The sequence below is a fragment of the Dermacentor silvarum genome, chromosome 2 (genome assembly GCF_013339745.2).
Source record: "Dermacentor silvarum isolate Dsil-2018 chromosome 2, BIME_Dsil_1.4, whole genome shotgun sequence".
Lineage (NCBI taxonomy): Eukaryota > Metazoa > Arthropoda > Arachnida > Ixodida > Ixodidae > Dermacentor > Dermacentor silvarum.
The window spans coordinates 138085883-138109571 of record NC_051155.1 but is presented as its reverse complement, the minus strand read 5'-3'; the positions used below and the strand labels follow the sequence as shown (position 1 = coordinate 138109571).

At 44.4% G+C, this 23689-nt stretch overlaps 1 protein-coding gene across 3 annotated transcripts; it reads right to left on the bottom strand.

Moving 5' to 3' along the window:
• Positions 1 to 755: 755 nt before the first annotated feature.
• Positions 756 to 22473, bottom strand: LOC119441828 (serine-enriched protein). Of its 3 annotated transcripts, none has more exons than XR_007465609.1 (9): positions 22061 to 22473; positions 20869 to 21205; positions 20345 to 20498; positions 18243 to 18354; positions 15445 to 15602; positions 12185 to 12316; positions 11420 to 11673; positions 1454 to 6381; positions 756 to 1391 (listed from the first exon to the last, which is right to left on the bottom strand). XR_007465609.1 is itself a non-coding variant. In XM_037706460.2 (8 exons), exons 2-8 carry the CDS (start codon positions 21060 to 21062, stop codon positions 6210 to 6212), a joined length of 1176 nt encoding a protein of 391 aa, XP_037562388.1. In that variant the 5' UTR covers positions 21063 to 21205; positions 22061 to 22473; the 3' UTR covers positions 756 to 6209. The 3 variants fall into 3 exon arrangements, 1 of the variants encoding a protein (XP_037562388.1); XR_007465608.1 differs by having other exon boundaries at positions 756 to 3444; positions 3483 to 6381; XM_037706460.2 differs by having other exon boundaries at positions 756 to 6381.
• Positions 22474 to 23689: the final 1216 nt, after the last annotated feature.

The window sequence follows — 23689 nt, the reverse complement described above, 5'->3', positions numbered from 1 at the left end:
CACACTGTAGTGTGGGATCCCGGAATAATTTTGTGCGTTCCGCCTTTGGAATGCGGCAGGAATCAAACCAGTGACTTCGGTGAGTCGAGGCAGCTATTTACAGCAGGAAATGGCTCTCATTCCACACATAGTTCAGCATGGACAAATTGTAGGGTGCTTGCAAGGAAACATGCGTGCGTACAACTAGGCGTAAACAGCATCTTTCCGAGTCTTCTCTTATCCTGTAGGTTTTCCTAACTTAGTGGGCCGAAACATTATACGACACGCGGCTATAGGTATAGGTAGGTAATACGAGGTGTGGCCTGCATTCGTTCTTCATTAACAGGTCTTTTGAACTGTCTTTGGGTGCTCCTCACGTCAGAGCACATGCCAACAGCTGATATGCCCATCATTTATTCACACTGGAATTTCACATGCGAAAGGTAAATGCTGGGTTTATGCACAAACCTATAACATAAAAGGCGGCAAAGGTAAATGAGCTAATGAGTTGTCACATCAATCTTATGAGTATGTCTTTGAAGGCTTCCAGATCTATAGAAAGAATTCCTCATACATTTTCTGCTGGGTCAGCACAGCAACTGGCAGTAACCACATGTACGAAAATTGTCATTTCGTAAAATTCAAACAAGAAAACTGCACCGCACAAGGAAACAAAACCAGAAATCCACGCTGCACACGAAGGCTTCTCCATGAATACGAGTTGCGTGTACGCGACATCACACTGTATCCAGAGGAAATTCACGACGTAGCCGGGAGACTTCAATAGACACATTTTATTGTTACCCTCACATTTACAAAAATACATTTCTGAGGGACAGACCATGACAATTGGGCTACTACAAACGTGTGTTCACACGGGAGAAAACTGGTGAAGGATGCTGCCAAAGGGCGGAACAATGAACATACTACACTGCCACAACTTCTATGTGCATAGAGCTTGTGCTTTTCATATTGGCGGATAATGTTTATATTCTGCTATGCTGTTCGTTAAAGCACAGCGGCTCGTAGCATTACTTGACAAGCACTTGGACGAACAGGGTATGCCTCACAATAAAACAGTCCGCGGGGTTACAGTCATCAGCACAGCAATAACACGATGACAGTTTTAACAACAAATGACAAGAGCATGCTCTTCTGCAACAAGCTATGAAGTATTTTTGACATAATCTGAGTCGAGCAATTGTAACAACATCTGACAACAGCTGCCACTTTCCACAGTCCTCTCAAAATTTTGCTTGGTGGCAAGAGGCTGTGGAGGGAGGGTTTAAGGGATAACCAAGGTCTCAGATGGTGCATGCACATTCTGAAACGGTTTGAAATAATGCTCTCATAATACCTAGTGGACTTATATGTGCCACAGATATATTGCAGCAGCTTTGCCAAGCATTATGCTATTGTTAGCTTTACCATGATGTACAAAGAATGCTTGGTTAAGATTCTTGCTGCCAGATACCCATCATAAAAGGAGAAGATGCTTAAATGCTCATGGCAAAAAAGTAGAAGCAAGTGTTGCCTTTCTGCAGCAGAGAAGGTACAAATTGTACAAATTACTAAAAAGAATATTCCTTGTCAACGAGAGCAACTGCTATGTTAAAGTGCAAAGACATCTAAGGGGGGCTTTTCTAATGCAACTACTGTTTATCACTTTTGAGTCCTTGTCTGCGTGAACTGCTTCAGCAGCTCGCCAAACTAACAGAGCTACTTAAATGACACAGTCACAACAGGCTAGCATGAACAATGGCACACATGTATTCTACAGGAACGACCACTGATCTGAATGAGGGCTGAACACTTAATGCTGGCAGGAAGACGCCTCAAGTATGTTTCTGTTTGCTTTTAAATAGTATCTCTTTCTGCAAATCTAGTCAGTGATAACACATCTGCAGACATACCAAACACTGCAGGACATTACTGTATCACAGCATATTGAAGAGCTTCCGATTAAGGCAATTAACTACAACCAGTATACATTATATGTATATATATATATATATATGCATATTCTCTCTGAATGACAAACCTGGTTATAAGTATGTGAGGTATAACAGATTTAAAAATAGAATTTTTTTTTTTTTAGAAACTATAAGGTTTGTCCTCAATGTGGCTGTAATACTTGCTGCAGTGTGCACTGTTGATGTACAACTACTATACGAGTGATGATTAATGCTGGAACCCCGTTCCAAGCATCTTACTTCCAGGGGCACAGGGCATACAGATCAACACTGGTTTTTCACATGCTCTTCAAATGGTGACATGCTGTGGAAGGTGCACGGTGAACTTTGAGCAATCTTTGTGTTTAGAAATGGGTGGGTTTCTGTGCTAGAACATATAAAACTCTGACACTGTTAGCTTCAACACAGTGGGTTATCAACAACATCAGTGGAAGTGTGGGAAAAACATGCTGACAATGCCATATGCCGCTAATATAGAGAAACACACATAGAGGCCCAGTGATGTGTTACAGAAGATATATTTCACGGACTGCACTGACAATCACTGCAGAGCAATGTCTTGCCACTGTGGAAAATCCCAAGTCCATTGAACAGAAGATTGTGCTCAATATAGCTTTCTTGGCAACAAACTCTGTATCTTACATAGATTGATTTCTGGCTGCCCTATGGGAAGTTCTAGTATGCTAAAGGAATTTTGCCCTTGCTCATAACAGTGCTACACAAACATGACTGTATGTCTTTCTTCTTTTCTTTCTGGGGTTTTACGTGCCAAAACCAGTTCTGATTATGAGGCACGCCGTAGTGGAGGGCTCCGGATTAATTTGGCCACCTGGGGTTTTTTAACGTGCACTACAACGCAAGCACACGGGCATTTTTACATTTCGCCTCCATCGAAAATGTCACATTTTGACCAATAATAATAGCACTGCATGCAGGTCAGGACCTTAGAGTGTATTTTAGATGTCAACATTTATAAAGAATGAATTAATGAGCAATGAAACTGCACAAATGCAATCGCCTTCCAAGTAGGAACATTATAAAACAACGTGTGCAGTGAAAACATAAATTATATGTACTACCTGTCGCAAAAGTTCCCAGGCCAAAACACTCACGATCAGACCGAACAAGAAGTGATGGCACTGTGCCCTGCTGACGTTGATATGCTTGTTGGGTGCCGAGACCTATAGCAGCCTAAAAATTTCAATAACCTTAGGTTTCTATAACATGCTCTCTACAGATTTCATCAATCCTTGGTACCTCTATCCCCTGGTGACCACAGCGTTGTCACAGGGCTTTAGTCATGTCTAGCAATGAGTGCTTCAGTCACTAGAAATTTTGTAACAGATAGTATATCAGCTGTAAATAAGAGTAAAGTTATAGGTCAGTTTTGGGGGGTTTTAACAGCTCTATAATCACAGGTGACTGAATCAGTACTGTTATCAGTGGCTTCCACATTGTAGAAATATCTAATGCAACAAACATTCTCTGCTTTCTGATAATGCTAGTGTTAAAAATGTTGCAAAAACTTACAAATTATATATATATATATATATATAGTATAAGCTCTGCAGCATAAACACTTCACGTGTCCATAACAGTGAATGGAAATAGAATGGGTCCTACTGTTCTTTCATCGCCTGTCATAATACATGTGTTTGGCAGGAGATGAATCACTGCCTTGTACATAATTCTCTTCCCTATGTTGGTTGTTTAACTGTCCCATAAATATTGCTGGAAGTAATTACAGTACTCGAAACAAAGTGCACAACTCACTTAACAATCTAATATTACAACTACATTCACATGTAAGTGACGTCACACTTACTTTGCCAGTGTAATACCCATGCCACACGGGCAAAGTAAAGTGCACTTTGAGCGAATGCACTTCGCAGCTAGTGTCATTCGCCGGCTGCTACACGCGAACGCTTAGTGACACTCACTGCAGAGCGCGCTCGCCAGCGAGTGTGTTCGGCGAACTCACTTCGCGGCGGCGAAGTGTGTAGGCTCGTTAGTAATGAGTAAAAAATAATTTTAAGCATGCGAGATGACAGCCTACTGTGCCTTTCTTTAAGCAGAGGCTGCAGGGCTTGAACTTCAGTAAGGTGGCGGACATAGTTGCTCTTTATAACTCTTTATAGTTAACTTCCAACAAATGCAGAGCTAGCTACATTGAAGGGGTACACAACACAAACTGTTTGTGACCTGGTGATGCATAGCAGAGCTACCTAAGCAGCAGCATCAAACTACAACACCTCGGGAAACAACATGGAGGAAAACAGCCCTATAAGAATGAAACATGCCCTTGACTTCTTAATGGGATACATAGCCCACACAGGCCACTCAGTCGTTTTAAATTAAATGCTTATTTAATGGGTGAGCATATAAACGGCTAGTGGATAGAATGTTTAGAACAGCTAACAGCCAATGAAAGTTACAAGTGAGATTTAGAATTCACAGCTGGCTAAATTTGATGTTTATCCTATTCCCTTTGTCTACTTAGGCAGAAAAATGCACATTCCAATGTGCATTTTTGTGTGCAATGTGCACAATGTGCAAATGTAAATAAGTGACACTAATGCCATGGCTGCCAGCCACGTTCTGCTTTCATGGGACCCTAGTGAAAATGATGGTGATAGGAGGGACATTATCATCTTCTGTTTTTACAAGAGGGTTCAAAACCTCAGCTTTCTGGTAAAAGTACTCCTTAGAATGTTTCGTAGTAACATTAAATGTTGAGCTGCAAGTGGAAAGCACTTGTAGTGCTGTGAAAAAGGCCAGCAACACAACGAAAACCACTGTACTTTGTGAAATGCAGCATTTGTGCTGCCAGAACCTGTTCTTCCGCAAGAGACAGCTACTGAATGTGTTCTTTTGGGTAAAAATAGTGCGGCACTGTATTATTGTGTTCATTAATGGCCACACATATTGTGCAAAGCCTCCCAAACTCCAGCGGTTTGTGATGAAATCTTGGGAGATCATGTAACATGGGCATGGATAGCTAAAAAAATAATGGCGGTGACGATGAAAGTTTCCTTCTCTGTTACTTTAAAGGAACTTCAGCATGCCCTTGTGACAAGGCGATATGGGTGTTCTAACAATGAGGCTTCACAAGTGCGATTTATATCAAATGCAACGATTACACATTTCTCAAAAAGAGGCAGGAGCGTCTCGCTTCCTGTCCCCCAAGTGCCAGCTATTGCGGGACATAGTGAACCAGTTCCCCACCACAGTGGATGACAAGACAGCTCTGGTATAACATTCTCACTTCTTTGACCCCAAGCTCACATTTCCTCCCCATGTGCGCGAAAACAAGCTTTGGGCATTGCTCTCTTCTCACGCAGTATCTCGCTCATTGATGCAAAACTGTGCGCGGTGCACGCAAAGGTGACGTCACGCTAAAGCAACAATTGTGAGGCATCCATGTGTTAACTTTGTTATTGTGGTCTCTGCTTGAGTGCACTACATTCACTAGTTTCTCGTTCCCTTCTGTCATACTGATGCCGGATACAAATTCGTCAAAGAGGCAGCGTGCACTGCTGGGTAAGTCATGAAGTGCTCTCAATGAGGCATGCCCATGTATCATACCACCCTGTACGTACGATTAAGGCCCTAAGAGATGGAAAATGTTTCGTTGTTAATAGATTTCCAAATAAACTATTATAATGCATTCTGCATTCTCTCCAGGCAAAAAAATAAAAATAAAATTCAGAATAGGCATATGTATACTTCGTTACACTATACTTAGCACAGGCTTTGCCTGCAGTTATGGCTAGAAAGTGAAAATCTAAAGAATTTGAGTAAGACATGTTTACCAAAGCTTCTTTAAGAGCACCGAATACTATGTGCCTTAAAGAGCGCTTTTAAATTTCAGATAATGTGCATTACTCGGAACATTTGGTTTTCCTGCATTCATAAATTGACCACCTGGTGGGCCATTAAAGCATGCTGCCTACCATTAGGTGTAGTCAAAAGTTAGCAGCTGCATCATCAGGAGACAGAAGGGAGAGTGTTCAATAGCAGTCGGCTCACTAACATTTTGGCTACCACAAGCAAGCTTGGCTTGCAGAGTCCGACACTGGTGAGAGGGCAGTGTGCCTGTAAGAAACAAGCGGCAAGGCACTGCTCAAGACTCCGCCTAACCCATCAAATTCTGAGCAGTCCTGCGAGACCATGACAGTGCCAAGCATGAATGTGCACCATGGTGAGTCAAGCGAGGGAGAAGGATGAGAGAGACACTCGTCTGCTGGGAGATGGCCCTTAGCTCTCGGCCAGGGTCTTGCTGCGGCGGTAGGGCCGGGAGAAGGTGCTCTTGCTGCGGCCTCTGGTCTTGGTTTGGGCCTTGTCCACCTCGGCGTTGATCTGGTTGTCGCTTTCAGGCGGCTTCGCGGGAGATGGGTCGGCTATCGACATCGACCTGAGGGGCGACACGCTGCACTCCGCAACCCCGCCCCATTTTCGCCTTTCAACAAACACCCTTGGTGCAGGTGCCATGCACGTGGCCGTACACGTACAGCAGGTGCATGGTGCAGGAGAGATTGCAGTTGACAGCAACACTGACAACATTCAGAGACTGAACAGTGGGCGCATTCATCTTCACAGGACATATTTCCGAGTGTGCAACTACTTCCTACTGTTAGCTAGCATGGAATGAAATGGTGTGAAACTGCAACTATGGCTACAACTAAAACATCCAAGCCCAAATGTGTAGTGCTAAAAGAGACATGGACAAGCCGTGACCTGTTTCTCTTAATGCATATATGCTCCAATGAATGTGAAGACCTCAGATCTGTTTGCAGCAATGCGTGAACACATGGCTGCCACTACCGTCTGTGCTTTTGATGACAACCACCAATGTTATAAGTAAGGCCCCATGCCACAACTGTTATGGCTCAGAGTATGCTTGGAAGAAATGTACAGCAGCTGTCAGATTTGACCCAAACCATGAAGACACATTCATAGCAGCTTAATAACAGAGATGGGCTGTAAGGAGCAAATGTTGAATGCTTTAGAACAGGGGTTCTCAAGTACGTTCATCCCAGGGAACCCTGCTAAGCTCCATAAAGTGCCAAGGAACCCCCCCCCCCCCCCCCCCGAATTAACCGAATGTCGAATTATCGAGGGTATCGAGAAAAAAATAAACAAATGCTTCACTACGCCAACACGCTTTTATTTACTCAATGAATCGTGAAATCTTGTTTCTATTTAGCACAAGACCAGTGCGGAAGCTGAAATTCTCTTCATCTCATGACTGATTAGCGCTAGCAGCGGCGAAGGCGTCGCGACATCCTTCGCGGCGCGCGTTTTCACCTGAGACGCGCTTTCCACCAACGGGCGCACATCCCGATTATTTTTTCGCCACTCAGCTGCTGGCCAACAAATTGTCCGTACATCGCGATGTAGCCGGTGATTTTTATCTTCGACAGCTTTGCACTGAGTCAAAGCGAAACTACTGCTTGCCGCAACCGCTGCGGACGAAACCGCGGCCGCTATCGACGCGATCATGGACGGCGACCTTGCAGTTCAGAAGGCAGGCGGCCGACACACGCACCAAGTCAAAACGAAACTACCTTTCGCTGCAAGAAGTGCGGACGAAACTGCGGTCGCTATCGACGCTGCCATGGGAGGCGACTAAGTTGGGAAGGCACGCAGCCGACGCGCGCATCGAGTGAAAACGAAACTACTATTTGCGCAACCGCTGCGGACGAAACTGCGGTGGTTATCGACGCGATCAGAGATAGCGACTACGCACTTACGGAGGCACGCGGCTAGCCGCCAACGCGGTGTTACGCGCGGCGATAAACGCAAGAATAAAGGATTAAAGGCTCAATTAGGCACGAAGCGCTTTGGCGTTGCTGTCAGTCACGTGCCGCGTACGATTGCCGCTGAGGACCACGGCGATGCGGTCTGGCGATTCGGTTGGACGCTACGCCGTTCTTGCTCTTCTGCGGCGCGCATTTGCGGTGCTCCGCGCATTTTTTTTTTATTCCTCCAACGTATAGTTCAGTGCGCACGTTATCGGCACCTACCCTATCTACAAATAGGAGAAAGGCGCATGGTGGTAAGCTACGGCCTCTGAGATTCAAGTACGAAAGCTCAGGCGTGCTGCCCATTCTCAGAGGTTGGATGGCTAAAAGCTGCTTGCGTATTTATTGCGCAGTTCGCGCGTTGCTGTTACGCACTGTGATGTGCTTTTGGACACTCGGGCATCGGTAATGAAGGTTCTTTGGATAAAGCGCACCTCGTGTTCGCCGTTTTAGACACTTGTCAAGGGCGGGACCAGGGAAAATTTATCAGTGGCTCGCGGAACCCCGAGCATGGGCCTGCGGAACCCGTAGGTTCCGCGGAACCCACTTTGAGAACCCATGCTTTAGAAGGAAGACACATTAAGCTAGCACATTCAAGGCACCTTAATCAGATCTCGAGCTCACACTGCAGCAAAAGCAAAAAGGTGCCCGAGACATGTTCCAGTTAAGTATGATAGTGCCCGTACTGTGTCACTGGTGCTCATAATGCATTTGTAATATGGTGATGCCAACGCAAGGTGTAGCACAAATGATGTGACACATTTTTAAACAGACATACATGAAAAGTGCCCTAAGCCATGGCACTTGCCATAAATAACCTTGCCAATGACACTCGTGGGTATCAGTAGAAGGCATAGACGATACTGCCAGGCATGTGCTCAATTGTTGTTCGAGGCATGCACAGTTGTGTGTAATATGAACTGCGAAATGATGCCCATGTTCAAAAGGGCCCCGAGGCTGCACGACGATGCTGACATACAAATAATTGGAAGACATCATTACAATCACTGGTATTTATTACACCAATTTTTCGTATGCTGGTGTTGCTGTGCAGTCTTGAGGCCCTTTTGAACACGTGCATTGTGTTGCAACTTATATTGCAAGTGACTGTACACTGTCACTCGCTGTCAGAGGGTACACAGGTAAACATGGCGGACAATCTGAGGAGTGCTGCATATTCACGCTGTTGAAACCAATGTGCGGACACAACAAAGAGCACCTTTGGTATGCTGCCTCCTTCTGTAAGTCTGTCACAGAGGTGCCATTGATCGAGCTTTTATGAAACATTCTGAGCCCGCAAATTCATTTATCCTACTAGAAACTGCATCCCTTAAATAGAAGATCTGCAGAAATTATAAACCGACATTAGGTCACCTTAAGCCAACTGAAACCAAATTTCAACTTCAGCTCAAATTAGAATCTTGTCAAATCTGCACGGCTGGAAAATGTCGAATCCTTTTATTAACAGCCTTTAAATAGCACCTAAGCAGCGAAGCGTGCACGTGGTGGTTAATGCATGTGATGCAAATCCAGCACATAGCCTCCTAGCCTAATCTCAGAGGTCACGCTAGTTCTCAACGTTCTGGTACTATTTTCGGCGAGCAGTAATGGTGGCATATTTTTTTTTTCTGCTTCGGTATGAAAAACGTCTGTTTTTGCGAGCTGTTTGTGATGCACTCATTTGCATCTCAAATATGAAATTTTGCCCAGAGGCTGCTCTAGGTATAAACTATCCGAAGCAAGGCATTTTATGCAATGCGAAATTTCATTAGAGTTGGTCTGAAAGCTTTGTGTTAAAAAAAAAAAAAAACTTTGTCAGGCTCACACTCACTGGTCTTAAGAAAAGCAGTGCTTTTCAGGCCATGTCATGTGCGTCATTTAGTGCAACGAGGTATCCTCAATAAGCTTGATTATGCTTACAGAGCAGTGCAGCACTGGTGTGAAGGAGGAAGTGATGCAGTGCTAGCATATTTAGCAACACTGCGAAAAGATGGCACCTAATGGAACGATCACCAGATGTGACCATACATGTAACTTAGATGGGCATATTCTAGGTCGATCACTTTTGGGCAATGTCCCCTCGTTTTTCATTTCGTGACAGCCACTGTGATTTCTCACACCAACCAAGGTGGCCATACGCATCTGGATGAACAAGTAAATAGTACTTTAGAAACGGGCCCATGCCCAAACCAAGCAGAATATTTCATTCATAACTTGAATATATAGCTGTTTGCATCGGAATATACCTTGTACATTATTTTCCGCACCTGTTTTAGGATATGGTTAAACTTGCCGAAACAATGGGACACAGCAGCCAGAAGCAGGCTGACATTAATTATTACAACTATATCTTGCACAAGGCAATGAAGATGATAAAATTTCAGTTGCACTTCTCGTTTCTGATGATCGTTGTGGATGTAAATGAGTGCCAATTTAGGTCACCAGAAAATTTGACCACATAAAAAGACACAGGAAGGCAAAACACGTGTCAAGCTACCATTTCTTAGAATAAGAAGGCACAAATCTCAACAACACCTTCAAGAATATCAGTTCAGATTCCCGCTCCTTCTCTCATGTCTCCTTACCATAAGTTGTACTACTATTTTAAAAATGCATTTGCTGAAGCGCGCAGGACATTTTGTTTTATCATGCTGGCTTACACTGATTTAGTCGACCGGCAATAGCTGAGCGTTATACCCCACCCAGTGATCGTTACTTCCAGTACTGTCCGAAGCTCATCAATTTCCCTCGTCCTCACAGTAGCACTATCTCAACAATGCATCTTTCGGAGTGTGAAATCAGATTTGTCTGGTCTTGTCTGCTGCCGCTGGGCTTGTTAGTATAGCACAGGAACACAGGGCTTGGAGAAAGGCATGTCGTCTGCCTCGCGGTGCTTCCATGATGTGAAATAAATCATGCACCTCTAATGTTCTTATAGCCAACAGGTACAAATTGCATGATACCTATGGTCTTAACAGTATATTTTTACCCTTCACCCTTTGATCGTCAAACATGATGACCATATGCTCATTACACTCTCACAGAGAGAGAGAGATACAACTTTAATGGTGCCAGCAATTCACGAGGGCGGACGCAGCCTCCCTCCGCCTAGCAGACGGCCGAGATCCCCTGGGTCTCAGCGGCTGCCTCGGCTAGCTGGACGGCCCAGACCTGGTCTTGCTGGTCTGAGCTGAGCAGCACGGTCTCCCACTGCTGCCGGTTTTGAATTTTGCGGCCCTCGAAAGGAGCCGCCTTCGAGCATGCCCATAGAATATGTGGCAGATCCGCCCTACATTTACATAAATTGCATTGATCGTTGTATTGCCCTGGATAGAATCTGCTGCAAGCCACCGGGTTTGGATACATGTTTGTTTGCAGGAGGCGCCAAAGTTATTATTCTGTGCATACATGTACGTATTGTCTAACAAACTATTGTTGGGAGCACTACTAAATGGTTTGTCCATGTCTATCTTTTCATCTTTCAGTCCTTGTGTGAATTGGTGCATTAGGTGGTTATGATATCTATCACTCTATAAATTTGACAATGTGGCCCCGAGTCCCACCTCAACTTCTTTCCAGTCTATAGCCCCCACCTACTGCACTGTCCCAAAATCGCAGCGTGCCATCCACAGTGTGCCCAATGAGATGGATAAGTATACGCACCTGAATATGGTGGATCGGCGGAAGCGGTTGGGCGAGCTGATCTTGTTCATGTCGACGCTGGAGGGATCTGCCTGGAAGGCGAGTGCATTCATTATGACGTGGTCTGGCACCACGCCCAGTGGGTGCACCTCCCGCATGATCACGCCCGCAGGAATCTTGTAGAACTCGATGCACTCGAGAAAGTTGCCCATCACCTCCCGGAGCTCCGCCTCTGGCATGGTGTCACAGTACCGCTTGCTCCAGTGCACAGCAGCCTGTTTCACATTTTTTTAAAACCCCACCCAAAGGCACAGTGAGAAAATTTGACTGGATTTGTTTGCATTACTTCATTTATGCGTGAGTATTGCAGAAGATTGAATGAAAAAATAGTTTAGTCCATAGTTGAAACTTGGGCAGGCTCATTCTTTGTCTATAACAGTAGCAAGCAATTTATACAAAGATAAGATACACACACACAAACACAACTGCCTACCCCTAAATCTACAATGGACTTTTATTCCTGGACTCAAGAAATACTACAGAAACTATGCTTAACACAATGCAATGTGTACGGCACCAATTACAGCTGGCAATAACAGCCTGTCTCATTTCTTAGCCTTTGACAACATATGCACCAGTGTGAATACTCCTCAGGATTATAGCATATTTCACATGGATTATAGCACAAATATCACAACGAATGACTGATGCCCTTCTTGAAACCCATGCGACACAGTTCAGATGCTTGTAAAGAGAAAGGGATCGAAGTAAACAGAGTTAACACACCTGAAATTTGGTGAGCTCATCAGCTGTGAGTTCCTCACGTGCCAATATGAGCCTCACAACATGCTCTGGCAGTAGGGCAAAAGAGCCAAGGCTCAATACCTCATTGCCATGGTTGTCCACAAATTCAAGCACCTGGAACAAAGGAAATGCCTTCAGGCTTTCTGCATTAAAAGAACAACAAAGAACCTCCTGGGTACAATTGCTAGCACTATAGATACTATAGAATCAATCTTGGCAAAGCTGTAGAACTGGCAATAGTCTAAATTAAGTTTAAGCAGCACCTAAGCAGACAATGCGTGCACCTGCTAGTTAGTGGATATGAAATCCCCTAGCCAATAACTTCCGAGATCTTCAGCAACTCCTTGATGCCACCTGATAACAGAAGCTATGCTGAGGGAGGTATTGCACCAGTTCTCAATTATTTATGGTTAATTTCTAGTGAGCAGTAATGGTGTAGTGACCCGCCGGGGCAGCGCAGTGGCTATGGCATTGCACTACTATGCCCGACGGTGCAGGATCAAATCCCGGCTGCAGTGACTGCATATCGATGGGGGTGAAATTCAAAAACACCTGTGTACCCTGTATTGGGTGTACGTTAAAGGACCCCAGATGGACAAAATGGGTCTGGAGTTCCTCACTACGGCGTGCCTCATAATCACATCGTGGGTTTGGCAAACCCCATACTTTTTTTTTTTAATTTAATGGTGTAGTTTCTTTTTTGAAGTTTCACTACAAAAACACCTATTTGTATGAGCAATTCAAGATGCAACCATTTGTACTTAAAATTTAAAATTGTGCAAGGGGGGTGCCCTGCATCTGCACTATCTGAAACTTTTCTTTTTTATGCCGCATGAAATTTTGTTACAGTTCACCTTTAAAGGCCATCTCATAAATAAGCAAGGAATTAATAAAGTGTTCCTTGTACGAGCAGAGTTTCCAGCAATCAAACGCAGCCCTTGCCAAGCCCACATGGCCATCCCCTTCTTTTTGTCATTCTTACCATATATGAAACTATGTAACTGTTCATGACTGGAGCAGCACAACATGACCAGGACAAAGTGACAACATATGCTGTTACCTACTTTTCCATGTCGTGGTCCCATCGCTACCATCATGAACATGCACTGACTTGCCCGGTTCTATGTTCTTTTGTGCAGGCGTACTGGAGCGCAACAACATTTACCATGTTCAACCCATTATCATGCTGAGTTTTGGCATCTGCATGACATTGGCAATGGGGCAGCGCAACAGTGTTATGCCTCCAAATACCAGAGGCCATGGTACCAGCCCACTGATATCGCTCTCTTCCACCAGATGACACCAGTGCCTTATGAACAACATTGCTTTTTTTTGCTTTTACCAGAAACACTGCGTGCGAGTTGTGATCTTCAAATGAACTTGAGGGGTACCAATCTTGCTCGCAGGCCCATAACAATAAACTTTAAAAGTGTCAGAGATAGCACAATGTCGCAGAAGAAAGCAAGTAGTCTTTTTGGCATAACTGTAGGCCCCCTGCTGTGCATGCAATATTTGGCACAGGTGATCACGACAATGCCTAATGATAAGCAGGTTTAATTACCATGCTCAATAACGTTGCCAGATGTCTTAATTGAAAGCAGTCCAGTTGAGAGGAACAGGTTAGTTTTTGAGCAAACAACCGTTCAGGCTGGCAAACATCTAATGTCATGCAACAATCACCAATAAACTTAATAATTAACATCCTAAATAGTTACTTTATAGAATGATAAGAAACTAAGGACATGAAGCTAGACACTACTCGAGGCATGCCCCCTTAATAGAAATCCCGAGACTAGTGCTATTTAGGGATATCTGAATAAAAATTTTAAATACTTTAAAATATCTTTGATGTTCCACCATTATTCTCCCAGAAAGCCTTCACACACTGCAGTACAAAGCTATGCATGCGGAGCACCAATGTATTCTGCGAAATAATAAATTAATTTTGCAGGACTCACACAAAGCAACTTGTGGGCACATGGCTTAAAATGAGCTGGTACTACAGTGTCAATGATGCATAAATGAGCAACGATTAAAAAAAAAAATTATGAACGAATCGGGAAACCTTACACTTAGTGATAAACCTTTAGGACTGGTAGCCACTTCCTTACCTGCTATCACACACACAGTAACTAAGTGATGACGTTTTCGAAATTTCCTGCAGAATCTGTGGTAGTACATTTCTTCCTCATGCTATAGTGCCTCATGTTTGGTAGAAATCAAGTTGCCAAGCGTGATACCTTCTCAATGAGAGCTTTGCCACTTACCACCATTGTGACCAGTGATGTCCAGCTAACATAATCTAGCTGAGTAGAAGAATGGTAGTTGTCAAACACGACATCTGCACCTATGTCAACAGTGTCCTAATGACATTAACAAGTACGCCTTGGAAATCTATGTAATAATAATAATAAGTCCTCATAAGAATGACAATGCGTTTACAAGAGTGGCTACAAAGCTCTATTTTTCATCTACAATATCAAATAATTTCACATAAAGCATGTTTGTGTACAAGACAAGTGCTCTAATTACCAAATTTCCTAGGAGGCAGGGTGAAATGTTATTTTATACACAGCTGTGTGCGTGCGTGTGAGTGTATGTGTGTGTGCACACAAGTATGTAATGCTCCAGGCATTGACCTACGTAGTTAAGGTGAGGTAACAGAAGACAAAGAATAAAAGCAGTGTCCAGATGACCATGTATGACTACGCCCGCAACCTCCTGTTGGCCATCACATACTCATTGTCTCACTTTCAACTCTCACGCGCACACACACACATGCACACATGACATGATTACTGCATAGCAAAGCAGAAAAACAGTAACATCACAGCTTTTGGATGCGTGCTCATTTCCAAACGTATCTTCAAGCACTGAATGCAGTAACAATGCTATAAAAATTTTCAGAATCCTGAGCTGCGTAACATTTAAATAAATGAACACCAACAGAGATAAGTTGAAGATCACAACTGTACCATAATATTCCCATCCTGGTGCATGACAGAAAAAGAATTTTAAACAAGGCACCAGAAGAACATCTCGGTTGAAAAGAAGAGAGAACAATTCTAATTAGCATGCATTTATGTGACACAATGTAAGGCTTGCAATAACCAGAAACAAAGCTATGACACAGTAATTTTAGCAGTGTACTGTTTCGCTTGTAAACACTTCAAAGGTTTCCCAATGTGACTGCAATGTTTCAATTGGACCCTGCATCCAGAAAGCGTGATCACTTAACGTACCTTCTGGACAAGTGACTTTGTACACTTATACTGGATGTAACGTTCTGCTGACGCCAGCAGGGCGCACACAGTGTCAACGCTAATGCAGCATTGGACAAACCCCATGCAGCCCTTTCTCAATTCTTCCAGTCCATAGTAATCGGCAGCATTCATCAAACCTAAATGAGAGAGGAAGCATTATGTTGTGCTGTCAAACTATGAGGAAGTTTCACAAGCTTTCAGCCAAACAAAACTGCCTTCAGCCTATTTATGTACTTTATTCATACACAGCAAGCAAGGTTGAAGAAGCTACTCAAGTAGTGTATTGCAGAAATGTATCACTCTGCGCATTCTTTTCGTATTGAAGTGGTCTTTGAACTGAGCTTTCTGTAGAATAGCTTCTTAATACAGTGGAATCTCGTTGATACCACCTTTACGGGAAGCGGAAAATAAAACCTATCATCCGAAAATCGCATTATCCGAACATAATCGTATGTAAGAAAAAGAAATGGTATATAAGAAAAAAAAATCGTATTATCCCGAAAAACTTATTATGCAGAATCGTATGAACGAGATTCCACTGTATATTGAAACTACTATATAACAAATGAAGTTAATGTTACATCAAATCACATGTTGTTTATATGCCTTGAGCTTCCAGTAAGTAATGAACCATGTTTTCATCACATGGACAAGTGCAATAGGCATGCTGTGGAGGCTTTGCGTTAAGAATGGTTGTGAAAACAAACTGATGTGTTGCTCAGTTTGTCGTTTTCTAGTTAACATGTGCAGCATCATCTACGTGACAACTGTTTCATATATTGTGACTGTAATGTATCAAGTCAACCTTGTGCCAAATTACATAGCACAATCAGATTTCTTGCAGTAATTTCGCACGCACAATTTTGTTTCTTGATAGTAGACAGTGCGAAAAGTTGCTTTAGCCTCCACAGCTTTGCCTGCTGAGTATGAAACAAAGTATAGTTGCAAGTGTTGTCAAACAGCCCAAGCAAGGACTTTATATTATAGCGTTTCCTTGAACCTCAGTGCCCTTTTCCTTTGACAACCTTAACCAGCAAAACAAGGGTCGTGAGCTTACGATCAATGCAAAGCAAATGCCTCCAATTCCATGCAAGAAAAGATGTCTTGGTGTGTAGTAACTTAAAATTCCACAGTGCAATGAGTCAGGGTCCAAACAAGTTCGACTGAGCCCAAGGTCAACATGAAGAAAAAAAAATTACCCAATTAGTTATATATAAATGACTGCTTGCCATTACGGCACTCAATTATACTAGGTCAACACTTGTGCTGCTTGACAAAGATACACATTCACACCACTACTCATAGTGGTGCTCTTGTGTCTTGCATTTAGTTCCAGTGAAGCTATTGTGAATGGCACATTTTTAAAACAGTTTAGCATGACACTGGATGAAAACAGCCAATATCCAAATGTAGAGCGAATGCTCAAATACCCTAAAAATAGAGGGGGAAGTAGATGTCCAAGGGGGTCAGACTCAATGAAACGCAGTGTATGTTGTGCGATTCCAAACAAACAGTATGATATATGCTTGAACGTAATGTGAACTAACAATGCATAGCTCAATCTGTTCAAGGATTTTTTTTTTTTTCGAGAAGCTTAGCGTCACAGATGTTTAGTGCTAATCGAGCTCACACAGCTCAGGGTTGCTGCTGCAATCCCGCAGATTACCTTCTAATAAAGTGGGCTTAAATACATTAATGCCGTAACAACAACATTGCATATGTCCTATGTGCTGAAATGCATGCCCCTGCTAGTCTGAGGGCCACACAGATATAAAAACTTAGATATGTACAGAAAGTAAAAAATACAGCCAGCATCAATCTCAGGGGAGTATGTATATGTTGAAACACAAGCAAAATTTCAAATGTGGCACGAAAAAGTCTAATTATTGTAAAAGTGGCAATAAGCACAAGCAAGACATATTTATCAGTAAATTCTACAGTTAGTTTTTCTTTGAATGAATAATGTGACAGTTGTTTGTAACTCACTGGCATACTGACTGACATACTGATAGTGTAGTGTCACATGGTACTGGATCATACATGTTGAAGTGCCACAACCATGATATTACTACCGCAGCTGAAATGTGTCAGCTCGTACATATTCGCTTTAATAGGTAACAACAGGGCATACATTTTATATGGAAATACAATGCAGTCATAGCACAGCGAAAAATGGACACGCTGACGCAGGCCGGCATCAAACTGACAATGCATTGTAAATGTGTTGTTACGGTCCTATTTCCCAAATGAGCGCCATTGCAAGAATAACTAGCCTTCACTTAAGGTCCGTTAGGAACCACGGAACATATGTGGATGTGGCTACATTCACATGTATAAAACACAATGCCCCAAATTAGAAAACAACTTGCAATGATTTCCAGTTTTAGAGAGCATTCACGTGCATATGGAAACTGTTTTGTATTTTCAGTTATTCCCTTGACACAGTTAAGAGAGTATAGCTTCTCCCACCCTACTCTTAGCTAACATGAATATCACAAGCTGACGAGCAATATAATAGAGATATATATAAATATTTATTTACCGAAAGGCGGAGAGCATAATAAGGATGCACAATGTAGGCAAGGCCAAACGAGAGGACAGATATGGACTAGCGCAATCTTTGCTACGTTGCATTGCATCTTTTTTACAACATAACGAACCAACTAGCCCAGCAAAAAGTCTCATTATACTCAAGATTCCTTCCACCAAATTATTTTTGACCCTGTTCCCAAAAGCGCTATAAGAAGAAAGCACAGGAACCATCCAAGAGCACTCACCCAGGAGTGTTCTGGCTTGCAAGGTAACACAGCCAGTGTGTATATACTCAATGAGTTGCCTGAATACATCAGGCTCAAACTCTTCTATGATCAGAGTCTGGTGTGTCTGTGGCTGCAAAAACTCCAATGGTCAGTACAAGGGTTGTACAAAAAAGCACAAAAATTTTTCTTCTCTCAATCCATAGTGCACAGCAAAAAGATAATCGCTGCAATGTTTCAACTGCTGGTGTGCACAAAAAGTGCACAGAAAGACTGGAATGAATGTGTACAGGGAAAAGACGAAGAAGAATAACAAGAAACTGACTGCGTCATGTATGTATTTGTACAATCGCCCATCAAACATTAACTTGATTCTTTTACAGATCTCAAATTCTGGGGCTAATGTGCGTTAGGAGCAGGTTACTCTCAAAGGGGCCTTGAAACCCTTTTTATCGAAGTCAAGAAATGCACTTGAAGTTAAAGTAGTTATTTCTGAAATATTTTGCAGTAAGACATACTTGAATGCATTCAGTAGAAGCCTAGCTATTGGCAATCAAAGATCGCATTTAATCCCCTTTGCAGTGCTCCAGCTGCTTCAATGCCTTGTACTGCGAAGGCTACAGCGGAGCAGGGCAGTGCCCACAACACTCCGTCTACTGAATGTCGCCACGATGCGCTGTTCAAATTTGATTTTGGATGTTCACGCAGATGCCACTACTTTCAATTTTGGCACCTACAATGCACAAAACTCGGAGGCTATCCCTCAACTTACAGTTGAGATCACGGTGTTTCCAAAGCAAGATCTTACCCCTTTGCTGTGCTACAGCGTATGAGATAGTTACACGTGGCTGTTTTCTTTCACCGAGTGGCACGAATAGCACATTTCTTGTTGCACTTATTTCTGCGGCAATTACCAAATGAAATTTTATCTTTATCCTCGCTTGCGAGAGTACGTTGGCAGCCTGCACATCGACATAAAGGCACGGGTATAGTCCAGCGTAATGCGGATGCGCACCAAGCACTGCTAGCACAGGAATGGAAGACGTCTGATCTCATGCCAGAGTTGCCAGACCAGAGTACATTGTGCGCTAGCTTGGCTGGTGGCAGCATCCTGGCCTACAGTTCGGGTGCTCTGAAATGAGCGAGTGCGTCGAGTTTGTGCCTTCGGCAAACACAGAAGTGCTTACTAACTGCGCCACTGTGAGCCATGTTCAACGTGCCAAACGACGCAGTGGCGTCTGCGTGAACATACAGGGAGCAAATTTTAAGCGATCCTGGCGCCGCCGCCGTGACGTAGCCAACTTCGCCAGCCTTTGCCTGGCACGCTGGAAATGCCCAACAATATCCATGCCTTAAGCGATCGATGCTACACTACAGACTTCCTTTAAATGGATTCCTAACATTGCGAGCTTCGACCATGATGGTCACACACTTCGAAGTGTGCAACTCGGGAAGCAGACAACCTGTTCCAGTCAGATGCTGACACTTGGGCTGGCTTGCCACACACCTGGAGTGGTACATTTACCTGGAGCCATGTCACCCACAGAAAACAATCGGGGCACGTAGTTGTCCTCGGCAAGCTGCAGCGAGCCGGCTCGTTGTGGCACCCTGCAGCGGCCGTGGCGCCGCTGCGGGGTGTTCTTATGGAATTTACCCTCATAAGGTAAAGATGATATATTTTTTAAATTCAACTCAAGTTGACAAAACTTCACTATATTTCATGTTCTGAATTATCTCACCAAACAAGCATTATGAAAGTTACCCATTTCTGGTAAAGAAGTCGTCTGGTACCAGCTGTGTTCAAAACCCTAACACATGATCTGTGCTTTGGCTGGGAGAGGGACAGAAAGGCAGTCAGCTATCGTAACTGCATAGACGCTGCTAGTTCTGCCATAGACATATCACAGTACAATTACCGCTCATTTCTAAACACACGATTGGCAATGAAAGAAAAAGATGCACTAGTGTTTGTCCACAGCAGCAATAAGGAATATAGGCGGCATGCTCTCTACCACTGTTATAAATGTCCATTCTAGAACAGTAATAAAAAAAGAGAGAGAGAGAGACGGTTAAGCTAGTGGCGTGGCGACACCTTCCAGTGACAAAGGGAGTGCAATACTTACCTGAGGAAACTGTATGTTCAGCATTGGCTCACTGCTTCTCTTCAAGAACAATTTCAATTTTGTCTCCTTGTTCAGATCTCGTTTTTTTGACGAAGCATCGCGTTCACGATTTGGAACTCCTTGGAAGCCACCGTACAGCATTTTGTGGAATACCCTAAAAGAGGGAGGAAAGAAACCTGCAGAGTCACTACTGGCGAATGTAAAGCTTGGCTGCTATGTTTTTCAATTAACAGAAAATGCCGACCAGTGCCTCCTAGGTCTGTAAACTAGACGGCAAGGGAGGGTGAATAATGGTTTGTTTTTGGTTATTCCCAGACCAATGATTGTCAAGGCCTAAGGCAGTGTGAAACGCATGGCACAAGAGAATTAAAAAATAAAGAAAAGAAAAAGAAACAAAGCCCGAGACAAAAACAAACAAACAAACAAAAAATACAGCAGTCAAGGAAAGCCACAGCAGCAAGGATGCTTCAGTCACGCAAGCCTTCAACCGCTGCAGCTTTTGTCGAAGAGTGTTGCGTGGTTACCTGCTCCGTGCGGCCAGCACGGCCTTGACGGCACAGACGGGCTCTCTCGTGTCTCCCACGAGAAAAGTTACATCGCAAAGTTCAGGCATGCTTGCCAGAAACTTCATGTCTTCAGCCAGCCCGGTTTTGTTTTCAAAGACCGAGTAGTCGGGCTCTTCTTCGGAAGCCGCAAGGTCTTCCGCCATTCCACTCATGCTAGCAAGCACGTTAAGAGCCAATCACTTGTGTCTGCCTTTAAGGGTTTTTTTTCCCTTGATGTCCTTTCTTTCTTTCCACTTTACTAAAGGTAGGAGAGGGATTTTGACTAAGGTAAATCTACTAGGGTGCAGAAGGTGCTCTGGAAAGAAGAAAAAGGGAGCGCATGTAAGAACACGATTGCACAATTAGAAATATATGTAAAAACATGCACATGCAGAACATTTAGGTGCATTTTTCTTTTACTATACAGATGACCTAGTGCACAAAGATGAGGCTAAGTATTGCTCAACCACACAGAAACCTAGGGCGCGATCTTGTACGCGTTCCAAAATGGAACGGAACGCCTCCATTCCATTTTGGAGCGCGTACAAGATCGCGCCCCTAGTTAGGTATGGAAACATGACTGTTTCACAGTATCCGAAACATTGACATAATTATAATAGGAATAACGAAGAAAAATGTTCCTGGTTTATGAATAGTTAGTGAATGAACCTGCCCCTTACATTAATTTTGCCATCCAAGCCTGCACCAGGTGTACACAATAGTCATGTTCTGAGTGAACCTTATGGCACCCTTATTAATTCCTATTTTCACATCAGACCCAAGAATTCCCCCGAGAGAAGTATTTCACTTCAGCGCAATAACAATAATTAAATTCACGGAATCCTAGCACTATAACCACGGGGACTTCAATATGCTACGCAGTACACTACTTTCAATGGAAGTGAAACCATCCGAGCCTCCCTGGCCCCGGCCCGCGCTCTCATCGCATTCGGGCCACAAAACGCAGCTTGGCCGCAGCACGTCGACTCGCGCACATATCGCCACTGCCGTACGGACGTCGGGCGCGCGCGTCCGTTCTCTCAAGACGCCCGCGGTGACGACAGCTTTTACACCATCCGGCGACGGCGGCTGCGGCCCACCTGATGCTGGAGCGCGGGCTGCGGCCAAAGCGACGGCAACGGGGCATCGTGCCATGTGGCAAGGGACTCACCGGGGAGTCTAGCAGCCCGGCGGCCACGGGCTACGGCATGGCGTCGCCCTCTTTTGCCGCCGACGTCCCGGGTAGCGGCGAGCCCCTAGAAGAAGGCTGCCTCCATGTCGTCGTCATTCGTGCGGTCGTACGAGTGCGCGGCACAAGTCGTCGCCATCGCGGCGGCGGAGGGAGTGTCGATCGACTCGATGAGAGGCACGTCACATCGATCGATGGGCGCGCGCGCAGCAACAGCGCGGTAGCCGACGGACTCAAGCGCGCGGAAGCAACCGCCGCAGGCGCTCGTCGCGGCTCGCTCGCTTCTCCGCAACGCACGCTCGGGCGCGATGGCCCATTTCGATGTCGATTCGAGTGGAAATCAGGATGATGAGCGCTGCCATGCGCGAGCGAGATTGTGCGCCAGCTGGCACGGCTGGACGACGCGTCCGCTCCCGAATCGGGGCGTGGTTCGTGGCAGAAAATAATAACAATAATAATAATAGTCATAATAAAAGTGGGAACTTGAACGGCGTTCGGCTTGAGTGGTTGGCTGAAACGGACGCGACACACTGAACGATTAAGCCGGCGCTAGAAAGCCACGGCTCTCTCATCTGATCCCGGGCGCGTGGATGAGTGATCCACATACGATGCTAGACGGACAGCTAAATGTCCACGAAGATGCGAAACTTAAGGCAAGGGCATCGACTCACGTCGCTTCGCTTCACGTAGAGTTGCGAATTTACTCGGCACTTAATGCCCTTCCTCATACGGGTGTCACACGGTGCGCTTTCGATCGTGATTGCACCCCTCTACACGAGTTGAGAAGGGCAGTCAGTCGAGGTCGAGAAATTCGATCCACAATTCCGGAGCGGCCTCGATCACGATCTAAAGTTAGTGTGTGACACCGTGTCAGATGGAAGACTTGCGATCGCTATCGAGCCCTATCCGGATAAAACTTTTCTCTATCGCGATTGGCTTCTCAAATCAAGCTGTGGAAGGGATCGAGTCAATCGCGACCGAGAAATTCGATTCCGATCGAAAGTGGCCCTGTGCACCGCTATAAAGTGCGCCTTCCACAAAAAGAGCGCGAGGGTGGGACAAAACGCGAACGTGACATAACGTCAAGGTCGTCGATGGCATAGAGGCTGCTACATGCTGAAAGACCCTGCTGGAATGTTTCTGGGCATCCTCAATTAGTGAACTGGCTCGTGCATCCTGGCACAACTAATGCCTTGTGGCCTGGATCACATGTTGAGAACATGCACTAGCCTGTATACTACACCTCGTAGTTATTATGAAGTAGAAAAAACAATGTAACACAATCAGTTGATGCAGCCTGCTGCAGTAGAATACTGTGAACTTAGAGCTTTTCAGCAGAATGACTCGAAACGTACTGCTCATCAGCTGAACACTGTACTGTCCTGCTCTGTTCCGTGCACTGTCATTCATGAATCAGTCTAGAAAATCAAGAAGAGGCAACTGCACAGAAAAGAGAACAGATAAGAATCATGCAAAGAAAAGTAAACGTGTACCAATTGTGACCAAAAGAAGATGCCAAGTGGCATACCACAGCGTCACTTGTGCCTCGTAGAGCTATCAGTGAAGCTCAATTAGTAAATTTTAACACAAGAAAATACGTGCAGCCACTTC

What these genes read in the sequence shown, in the direction of transcription:
- LOC119441828 (XM_037706460.2), bottom strand. Translation starts at nt 21,062, where the DNA reads ATGAGTGGAATGGCGGAAGACCTTGCGGCTTCCGAAGAAGAGCCCGAC. An exon ending in ATGAGCTCACCAAATTTCAG is followed by an intron (nt 11,674 to 12,184) that starts GTGTGTTAACTC and finishes AATGTGAAACAG; the next exon opens with GCTGCTGTGCACTGGAGCAA. An exon ending in CGCCGATCCACCATATTCAG is followed by an intron (nt 6,382 to 11,419) that starts GTGCGTATACTT and finishes TGCGGAGTGCAG; the next exon opens with CGTGTCGCCCCTCAGGTCGA.